The sequence below is a fragment of the Magallana gigas genome, chromosome 8, assembly GCF_963853765.1.
Source record: "Magallana gigas chromosome 8, xbMagGiga1.1, whole genome shotgun sequence".
Classification (NCBI taxonomy): Eukaryota; Metazoa; Mollusca; class Bivalvia; order Ostreida; family Ostreidae; genus Magallana; species Magallana gigas.
The window spans coordinates 15,861,202-15,872,972 of NC_088860.1; the positions used below are offsets into that span (position 1 = coordinate 15,861,202).

Here is an 11,771-nt window from a genome sequence, read left to right on the forward strand (position 1 = left end):
AACCATCTTCCTTATATCTAAGCAATAAGGTTTAAATTTTTTTTATTATAAGCAAAATTAGTCGCAAAAATCATTAAATCTCAAAAAACAAATATACAATATCATTATGACAATACTGCATAATTTTATAGAGAAAATAAGAATAGTTAAACCACCATGTTGTGGAAAATGAAACAAGTGTAATTACCCGAGATTGATTAAAGTAGAAAAAGAATTAGAGCGTAGATTGGTCCGGATTATGCCTGCTATCACCTCCACAGGTTTATCGAAATTACTTTTACTGCGGGTCTCTCCGGCCTTATTTGATATTGAAAAGATATTTGTTTTCCATTTCGCTGACTTAATAGCATTAAGCATTTCCTCCACTCCAAGACAAGTCTCAGGAGAGAAGAGTTGAAAGAAGACAAAAGAGCAAATGGGTTTTCTTTTAATAGAGAGCGAGTGTCGTAGCTTGTGTGTGTTTCGGTGGGATTGGTTTTGGCATGTTCTTTTTAGCTCACCGAGACGAAGTCAAGGAGAGCTTATGCTATACCCTCGGCGTCGGCGGTGGCGTCGGCGTCGGCGTCGGCGTCGGCGTCCGGACCTGGTTAAAGTTTTTGTTGCAGGTCCTGTATCTAAGCTATTACTTGTCCTATCTTCACCAAATTTGCATGGATGATGCATCTGGACCTACTTATGGACTTGAAAGACTTGGATGCTGAATCTGGGTCCTAAATTTCAGATGCTGGAGGAGGTTAAGGTTGTTGGACCAGGTTAAAGTTTTTGTTGCAGGTGCCCTTTGATAGCAATATCTTAGTTACTGCTGGTCCGTACTTCACCAAACTTGCATGGATGGTGTGTCTTATGATACTGATGCACCAGACAGGCTTGAGTGCTGAATCTGAGCTATAGGTTTCGGATGCTGGAGGAGGTTAAGGTTTTTGGAGCAGGTTAAAGTTTTTGTTGCAGGTGCCAATTGATAGCAATATCTAAGTTACTACTGGTCCTAACTTCACCAAACTTGTATGGATGATGCGTCTTATGATACTGATGCACCTGACAAGCTTGAATGCTGAATCTGAGCAATAGGTTTCGGATGCTGGAAGAGGTTAAGGTTGTTAGTGCTGGTTAAAGTTTTTGTTGCAGGTGCCCTCTGATGATTATATCTTAGTTACTACTGGTCCTAACTTCACCAAACTTGTATGGATGGTGCGTCTTATGATACTGATGCACCTGACAAGCTGGAATGCTGAATCTGAGCCATAGGTTTCGGATGCTGGAGGAGGTTAAGGTTTTAAGAGCTGGTTAAATAAAGTTTTTGAAACAGGTGCACTCTGATGATGATATCTTAGTTATTACTTGTCCTTACTTCACCAGACTTCCATGGATGGTGTGTCTTATGATACTGATGCACCTGACAGGCTTGAATGCTGAGTCTGAGCCATAGGTTTTGGATGCTGGATAAAGTTAAATTTTTTGGAACAGGTCACATGTTTAATAGATGATAGTACTATTTTAAACTTGTATAGTTGATTTAACTGTAATATGAATGAATCGCAGAGGTAGCTTCAGATGCAGAGCTTGATCTCCATTATCAAGGATGCTAAAAAATAAATCTTAGTTATTACAGGTCCTAACTTCATAAAACTTGAATGGATGGTGTGTCTTATGATACAGATGCACCTGACAGGCATGGATGCTAAATCTGAGCCATAGGTTGCGGATGCTGGAGGAAGTTAAGGTTTTAATTGCTAGTGCCCTCTGATGATGATATCTTAGTTATTACTGGTCCAAACTTCACCAAACTTGCATGGATAATGCGTCTTATGATACCAATGCACCTGATGGGCTTGAATGCTGAATCTGAGCCATAGGTTTCGGATGCTGGATGAGGTTTAGTTTTTTGGAACAGGTGACATGTTTTATAGATGATAGCTTGCATAGTTGATTTAACTTTATTATAAATTAAACGCAGAGGTTGCTTCAGATGCAGAGCCTGATCTCCAATATCAAGGATGCTAAAGAAATCTCCTACCTCACTCAAACCAGCTCGATAGATAGATGTGTTTATGATAAATGATATAACATGATTCCTATGATATAATATTGTATGATATGAAACAATATTGTTTGATATGATACAATAAGATATCATATGTTATATTATAAAAAGTTATACGATACGATATGATATTGTATCAATTTTTTTGATATTTTATGTTATGATATTGTATCATGATATTGTTATGTATAGTATTGTATATTATGATACAATATAGTATATATTATATTGTATTTTTAATTTATTATTTTATCACATGATACAATTACATAAGATATTGCAAAATATTATATTGTATCCTATGATACAATATTGTATATTCTATAATATTGTATAGTACAATATTGTATAATATTGTATAATATGATATTGGTTTCAGTAATATAGAATTATATCATCTGAAATTGTATTATATGATATTTAATATTATATAATATTGTATCATACGATATTGTATGATATGATATTGGTTTATATGATATATTATCATATCACATAAAATTGTATTATATGATATTGTAATATATATTATTGTGTCATATGATACAATATGAATAATATAATAATGTATTTTATAATATTTTACTTTATCACATAATATTGTATCATTTGATAAGATACAATGTTAGAATCAAATTATTTTGCATTATATGATATAATATCATATAATGTATCAAATATGTTTCAATGTCATTCAATACAATATCATACTATATTATACAATATAATATCATGTTTCAATGTTATGATGTATTATGTAATATGATATTGTAATATAATACTATATTGTATTATATTTTATGATATTGTATTATGTGATCAAATACAATAAGGTATAACACAATACAATGTCATATCATATGTTACAATATCATATCTCATTATTGTTTATTACAGTATTTTATTGTATTATATGATATATATTATAAATATGACATGATGCAATATTTAATTTTATATCATTGTATTGATTAACATATGAACATATGATTATCATAAAAAAATTTATCAGATGATATACGATATTTTGTCAAAACAGAATCCATGAATATCCAAGATCATAAAGTATGATTTTCATATAAAATGATAAAGGTGGTCTTATGAAGGTGATGTCTCATAAGGGTGATGCTACGTCTCGGTGAGCTTAGTAATCTATGATTACCTATGTTTTATTTCTTGTATTTGTGTTCAAGAAATTGTCGTAAACAACCTTAAAACTTAATTTCAAATTTAAAAAAATCTTTAAGGAAAACCAGGAATTAAAAAAAAATTAGAACTGTATTGTAACAATCACCAGTAAGACAGGATTCATCGGATAAAATTTTTTCTTGAATACAACCAAAGATGAATAGGATGAATCAATGAATTGATGACAACCTCTCTCTATTTTGAATCTTTTTCATCAATAATGTAAGATATTCACGCCGTGTCTGTCAAATTGTGTTTTATATCAAATTGAAAATGTTTTGAAATGATAATTTTAAGCTTTCAAATAATAATAAAATCGATATGTTGGTACCCTCGGCAGTGCAATCATGATCTTAAAGAAACAATTGATTGGAAATTCAATCTAGATAATGTGACTATTTCGTTGGGATGCCTCATAAGTTATTAAACCCGCTGAATTGTTCAAAACCTCCAAATGTTGATTGATACGGCGGATTATTTCCACGATCCTCGTGCAGAAATTCGCGATTCAATATTCAAATCGGAATAATTAGAAAAAAAGTACACGCAAAGCGTTGCAGGTAAAAATTTAAAACACCACGTTCATGTTTTAGAGTATCGTTTCAGTTATGAAAAAAAAACCATGTAGGCAATACCACTTTCATAAAAAAAAATATGCCTGAAGTAATTTGACCTTAGGGGTTTGATGAATGTCCATGCGACCCCTGGGAGTCAATGACCTGTCATCCCTCGTGCGGCCACCCGCCCCCTGCACACATCACCTTTCATACCCAATTACCTGCTTCGCTCATCTTACCCGCAGTTACCTGAGCTACCTGAGTATTACTCGTACATACTACATATTAACGACCAACACTCTGTTTCTTTTCATTAAAATGGACGAGTGAGAAATATGTCTATATAGCTAGGGATTCACTTTAAATTGTGGGTATATATGCCAAGGGTAAGTAATAAACACAATTTACCGGGCAAAGTTTAAAATACATAATGTTTTTGAAAATTTTTTACATGTAATGTAGTGTTGCAGATATAAATTCGAAGACTGTTCGACTTGATTTTAAATTGAAGTTATAAACGATATCTTAATTTTTGTGTGTGACAAATGTATTAGGACATGATGTTTCTTGTAAAGAAAATAATATCTCTCTCTCTCTCTCTCTCTCTCTCTCTCTCTCTGAGCGACTTCTTTTATCTCTGTCTAATCAACCATCTATCAAATTCTGAATTAATTTAAAAAGTTCGTTAAGTTTTAATGCCGTTGGTATGACATTTCACAACACATCAACGAAGATAACATATATATTGAGAGTAGCCCTTTGTGGTTTTGATGGTTGTTGGTTGTATTGATACTTTCGAAAACGGTAAGAATCTCTCTTTCTTTGAGACATTGACTAGGTATCAAGCTGTTGTTGTTTGGATTTTTTCCTTCATAAGGAGTTCATTTAGAAGCCACATAGAGACCGTATATTGAGCAAAAGCCTTGCAATGCCTGATTTGGTTACGCTGTAATTACCATTGGAAATGAAGCATATGATGCTAAAATGTCTTCACCATGACTGAGAGATTGCTCTCAGTGAACTATGTTAATTTGATCTATACTCGATGTGTAATGTATAGAAAATATTGGAAACTTATTGAAGATTTGCATTTTTTATCTATAGCATTTTGGCAAAAAGCTGGTCGGGATTTTCGTAAATATCTTTCAGAATATTCAACATGAAGGGAGATTTGTTCAGACTAAACCAAGATAATGAAGTAATTCAAAATCACTTTAAAAAAAAAACACCAACATTCCTTCCTTTGATAATGATGCAGATGAACAATTTGAACATATTAAAGCGCTATAGAAACAAATCACAAACGACTGAAAACAAAATTGTCACAAATGACTGAATACAAAATTACATGTATATGCACCTGTTATTAATATCAGTTTAGTTGAAGTTTTTCTAAAGAAAATTAAAACTGGTTATTTTACAATCTAAAAATTATTTTTGAATTAAAGCAGTACAGCGTAAGTTTTAAGACCACCTGTTTCTTACGAAATCTAGGACATGTATATACAACAAAGCGTGTACTAGTAAATAAATTCTCTGAATTTTAAAACTTTAATTATCAAATTGTATATTCTCATGTAATAATTGTCCGCTTGTAATGAGTTTTTATGATTTCAAGGCTATCTTTCATGTAAGACGCATGCTACTTTAAACCATATTACAAACGTTTTGAGCAATGCTGCTTTTTGTTACGAATTGTGATTGTATTTTAAGGACAAATATTACATTTTCATAAATATGCCTTTTCAACAATTCGAAATTTGGAAGTACATTTCTAAAGTTTCGATCAAATAGGAATCGTACCACATTTCACTCTCTTTTGAGACAGGAAGTAGAAACCACGTTGAATGACGTGTTCAGAACTACTACTCTTTCAAGAGCATTGGAAATTTCTGTGTGACAATATGAATGATGATAAGTCGCCGTGTCTTGTAGACTGATAAATGGGATGGAGATCTACGATGCAACACGCTTCTTTAATTATGTGTGTTGTATCAAACATGCATTTTTACTGTCCCAGGAACAAGACTTAAAAAATTCTATAGTGATTAATTAATTAGGAGAAAAGAGAATTTATTCGTATGAATTATTCTCCATATTGCGCGATTGGTCGAGGACCACGGATGCTCCATTCATTCTATTGACGAACTATTTGCATTGACGGAAAGCGAATTGAACTTCAGTGAATACAGATAGAGCCGTAATGAAAGCTTTCCATCGCGACTCGGCGCTTCATGTGAACCGCGGATTTCGAGGGATTAACGCTTTCTGAAGATCAGGAAAAACAAAATTCTTATCGACAGTTCAGAATGAGTTACAACTTCTGTAGCTCTGCGTTGTGTCAGCCCGATCGGCGTTGTCCCGGATACACAGAGCGACCAGAAGTGCGGAGTTACATTCGAATACTAGAATACCCCATTTCGTCGCCATTATACCGTTATAGGAAGATGGGTTTTTTGGTAAAAAATGACAACGCAGATCCAATAACAATTTTTTTGAGAAGTAATTTGTCAGAGACTTTGATTATATTTTCCTTATAAAAAATCTGTGCAATAATGTGCAATGTAGGATTACCTAAACAATCAAGCATTCAGTGAAAAAAAAATATATTTTATCTTCTGTATAAATTAATCTTTACGTCTTTATGATTCCCTTTATCTATCATTAATTCGGGAATTCCCAGCCTTATGATTCCATTGGAATCTTTTTGACCTAATTATTCCTCTCACACCTTGCATTCCGGTATATTTCCTGTAGACATGAACCCATATTACTTATAAGCTTAGGGAGGAATATATTTCTAACATTACATTTTTTTTATTCCAAACCTCGTTTCGCATTTAGCCAAGGCTAATGTTGCAAAGTGGATTTAGGGATCAAACCAAACACATTTTTGGTTATAATTTAGCACTTTATTGTAAGCAAAGGTTTAAACGAGCAAGAAATTCATCCATAGAACTAGTTCAAGTCAAAATGCAACCATAATTTTGAGACTTATCGATTTCACTTATCTAAAATGATGAAGAAAAAGCCTTTCAGACAACCATTGTCTTAGATTAGCAATTATGTAAAATCGCCAACTTTCGAACTCGACACTAAATCACTAATCTAAAATGTTTAAGAAAAGACATTGCAATCGTCCATGATTTTAGATTTGTAATTATTTAAATATATCACCAACTTTCGAATTCGACACCAAGTTTTTGCTAATGACATTAACTGTACAAATCTTACCCATTTAAAGGAAATAGCACAGGAAAAGACACATTTCGTAAGTGGCACTTATAATATGACGCTAAATAGCTTGCGTGGTGTTAGTTTTCCGTAGAAATTAATCTTTGAGTAGATATAGTCACTAATTGATAATCTATTAATTTGGTTAACCACTTGACTCAGAGATGGAAATATATTAATAGGCAGTTTCAAGGGTAATAAATGTCTTTTCTTGAGGCCAATTAGTGATCATATGAGAATATAGTTTTATCGCGATTCGTAATAGAGCTATTTTTTTCCCTGTAAAACGGGCACTTGCTTATTAATCAATATGCAGTCAATATTTTGCATGGTAAACAAGATAATTAATAACTGGGTATCCGTTCGTTTGGAACTTCCCGGTATTGCATTTACATCGAGGAGGGTCATATTATGTGGAGGACTTCCTTACAATGACACTTGTTCCGAAACAGGAACAATTGGTGTAAGAATGAGTTAACGGCGAAACGGGAAAATCAGGAGAGTTCTGTGACATGTTTGCAAAATTCGTCGATTATGCGCCGATAATGCACGCATGATATTTAATTTGTTATTTTCAAATTAAAAGTGTTATCAGATAGTGTAACTATACTATACACAAATTGATTTATCTGTTACTCTTTGGCAATGGTAGATGTAAAACGACAGAAAAAAATGAAGATTTAATTTGATTATATATTTTTAGTCATTCTTAAAATTCTATTTGTCAAACCTTTTATATTATTCATACAGCTATCCGATTTTTTTATCTCTTGTAAAAATTTGACGCACAACTCCCCTTTCCATATTTCCTTAGGATAACAAGATTGGACTTTTATGTCAGAAAAAAATATGATTTTATGTCATTATAATCTTTCCCCATCAATACCACCTCTGGTTTCTCTTAATCCACGCCCTTACGTACTTTTTGCAGAATTCCCGTCAAATACCTCACTGGCATTCACCCATAATGAAATCATCCATATGCCAGTGCTCCTAACATAGATAAATATTACATGTTTACGAAATGTTGGATATGTCTGTCTCTGAAACATAAAGACTGGACCACACAATGAGTTCTTCAAGTACAGGCAATCAAACGATTAAAGTTCTTTTATATTACAACATGAAAGTCACATCTCCGAACTTTTATTTCCTCGAAACTTGAATGACTTATCTGACCCGCCTTATTTCAATTAATAGTCTAATCAACAGGAAGGAAGTATAAAAGCACTTATGAATATAAAGTACCAGTGTACTACAAGAAAAATCATAGAAAAATGACGAAAGAAGTTAACTTGTGTAGGAATAATTGCTGTTCTTTGCAGTTTCGTATTATTCATATAAAGATGTTTAAACTAAAGAAGAATATTGTTCAGTGAGAAAAAAATCACCGTGTGCAATAAGGCTGATTATTACCGATGCAGGAATAGAAAAATTCATATGATACAGCTAATGCCTCACCGTGTGCTAATAACCGTTATCTTTTGATATCGTAATGAGGATTTACCATTTAATGGTTCCAATACAGGATTCCTGCAGATAGGTGGTTTGCAAATTTCTGTTTCTGAATGCATGAAAAATCGTGGTTTTTTTTCTTATTTTTAAGAGCTTTTTTTGTATTAGTTTTACGGTCATGCTGAGTAAAATGTGAAATATTCGGGTCAAATCAATGATCTGGCGGCCTTTTCCACTGATTATCCGAGCTATACAAATATTTCACTCTTCATTGTCGTTTGTAAAAAAGAAACTGCGTCCTATTGTTTACCAATCGCACTCCCAGTGTATCATTGTGACATTTCAGGAAGCTTCTTCTTTTGCTAATATTCTATGACGTTTTGACAACAAAAAAATCCCCGAGAAATGTTCATTCATTTTCTTGTAAATACAAATACCCGCGTCACTAAAATTTCACAAGACCCGCGAGCTTAAATTAGCCTACGACATTATTTGATTCGTGACTTCCTCTCTGAGAATTGGCCACAAGACAACGAAATATAAATAAGTGGCGAACTGCGTTACAAAACCGTTTCTCTCGAGGATAATCTAGTGATTAGGACCCTCTTTCATCTTTTTAGATATATGAAGATGGCATATTTCTTCTTTTTTTAAGACCGTGCATCCTAATTATGTGATCTGATTTTTATCTCCGGACACGTCTGACAATTTAATCTGCCAATAAACTTGATGTGACAGAATTCTTCTTTATAATTTCAGGATAATTCAGGAGTTGTAATGGTCTGCGACATACAGTATTTCAATTGTCCTCGACGCATCGTAATTCACTTCGCGTGGACTCTCGTACAGTGAATAGCTTCATTACTACTGGAAAGGAGGTCGGCATTTGGAGACGGCCAACATACGAAAACAATACCCGGACTGTGTTTATTCAGAAATTGCAGTTTGAAAATTGGATCACATTTTTCACTAATAACTTTCAATTCAAGATGTCTGAAATCTAATTTCGTATACATGTATGCTTGTTGCAAGAAATACTTAATTAAAAGGCTAGTGAGAGGCATAGCAGTTGATTCCATCCCCCTATGGTACAGGGAGACGGATATGGGTTCCGACGCTTTGTTTTCACGCTAAGGTTATTTATTCTGTGATACCTGTATGAAACTTTTTTTTTGCCGCGATGTATTTCTAGGCATCGATTCCTTGGAATCTCAGCGTGGGCCTCTTCTCCTGTTCTGCTACAGCTCGCGGGAACCAACGTTCACAAAACAGATTCATGTCGTATTCAGACACCGAAAAAAGCACGTCATTTCATTTCTTGCAGTTGACAACTATAAACCATGAAAATGCTTCGCATTCCTATGCGATGCTCTCTGACAGTGTGACAACAAATGGCCTGTTTGATAACTTAACGTTGAACGCAACAACGGAGAAAACAATGAACGAGAGCACATATCACCCCGGTGAGGCGGCGATTGGCGTCGTCCTGGCAATGTTTTCATTTATCACCGTTGCCGGGAACATTCTAGTCATCGCCGCTGTATCAAAAGAGCTATACCTTAGGACGGTCACCAATTACTTCATCGTCTCTCTGGCAGTGGCGGACCTAATGGTCGGCAGTATAGTGATGCCGTTTGCAATTACCATGGAAATGACTGGACAAGTTTGGTTGTTTGGTCCCGAATGGTGTGACATGTGGCATTCGTTTGATGTTTTAGCCAGTACAGCGTCCATTCTTAACTTATGTGGCATTTCTCTTGACCGTTATTGGGCAATCACGGACCCCATAAAATACGCTTCTAGAATGACGGCGTGTAGAACGTGGTTATCCATTGCGTTAGTATGGCTGCTCTCTGCTGGAATCTCGTTCCCTGCCATTGCTTGGTGGAAAGCCGTCACCCCCGATACACCTTCAGCAGAAAATGAATGTATATTTACATCTGATAGTGCCTATTTAATTATTTCATCCCTAGTTTCCTTCTACTGTCCATCTATCATTATGATGTTTGTTTACTGGAGAATATACATGGCCGCCACCGCGCAAATTCGTAGTTTAAAAGTTGGCCAAAAAACGTTAAGGGCAACCAACGGTGCCAGCGGAAACCGTGAAGTGATGACGTTACGAATACACCGCGGAGGGTGTAATACCGGTACCAACATGTCTCGGCAGTCCTCGGACGAATATGGACAGTCCTTTGAGAAATGTTTGTCTGAGAGTGAGCGTGACTCTCTGGTAGAAAACGGTAAAAGACATTCGGATACCTCAAACCACCGCCCTACTAGGTGCATCACGAAGCGAATACGTCAATTCGCAATCAGCAAAAAACTGACTAAGGTCGCTCGAGAACAGAAGGCCGCCAAAACTCTGGGAATAGTGGTAGGGGTGTTTATCTTGTGTTGGGTACCATTTTTTGTGTTCAATATATTGGAAGGAATATGTCATGACAAGTGTTTAACACATAAAGACATTTTGTTCCCGCTCTTTACGTGGTTGGGATACATCAATTCAGGCATGAACCCCATCATTTACGCTTTATCGATGAAAGACTTTCGGCGAGCTTTCGGAAAAATTATATTTTGTTTATGTCCTAAGAACAAATTCCGGTATCACAACACGTACCAATCAAAGAAATGTTCTTCCTCGTCAAGTTTCGTAGTGACAGCTCAAGCCGAACGAAGCTGACTTCTACGTTATCGGAACGAGGCTAATTTACTCATCGGAATCATCTTAACGTTTGCGTCTTCAACTGATATTGTATAATATGAAAGGTGATCAAGTGAAAAAATAAAATATATGTGATTTTTTATGCACTCTCTTCTGATTTTAGTAAATTTTGAAGAAAAAAATACATGTGTGAGTGACAGGAGCGTGAAATTGTCTCTGCACAATAGTGTAATTGTCTTTCGTTGCTATACAGACTTCCACCCCATCCCACCCCCACCCCTCTCAAAAAACGCAAAACATGTGAATAACATGGACATCGTCTAACAGACCGATGAGTTAAACTGTTCAGAAAGCAATTTTTATATATTCGGTGTATGTATTTTCTAGTATGTCAATGAAGATTTTTTCAAACAGTTGTCTATTCAGCAACATAAACATATAATTAAGCAAGAGTCACTTTAATGCATATTTTGAAAAATAATTAATAAATAATATTCGATATCTAACGATTCAGAAAATGTTTGAGGTATAGAAAGTTTGACATTCGATTATGTGTTTCAATAACTCTGAAAAGACGAGGACTGTTAAGTAGTTTTGAGATGCTAACTTTTCATAAAGGTCAATGCTTGTT

The 11,771-nt window shown here is 34.7% G+C and overlaps 1 protein-coding gene across 6 annotated transcripts in view; it reads left to right on the plus strand.

Annotated features, from left to right (window-relative positions):
• LOC105342902 (dopamine receptor 2) overlaps nucleotides 1-11,282 on the plus strand; it is a 32,824-nt gene extending 21,542 nt beyond the window's left edge. For 3 of the 6 annotated variants that reach the window (XM_011450002.4, XM_066068112.1, XM_011450003.4), the window contains one exon: nucleotides 9,235-11,282. In XM_011450002.4, the coding sequence (XP_011448304.2) occupies nucleotides 9,752-11,158 (1,407 nt within the window). In that variant the 5' untranslated portion in view covers nucleotides 9,235-9,751 and the 3' untranslated portion in view covers nucleotides 11,159-11,282. Of the gene's footprint in view, nucleotides 1-7,030; nucleotides 7,058-8,389; nucleotides 8,564-9,234 lie in introns of those variants that run through there. The other 3 variants (XM_020073194.3, XM_034474492.2, XM_066068114.1) reach the window with 2 other exon arrangements.
• The last annotated feature ends 489 nt before the right edge of the window (nucleotides 11,283-11,771 follow it).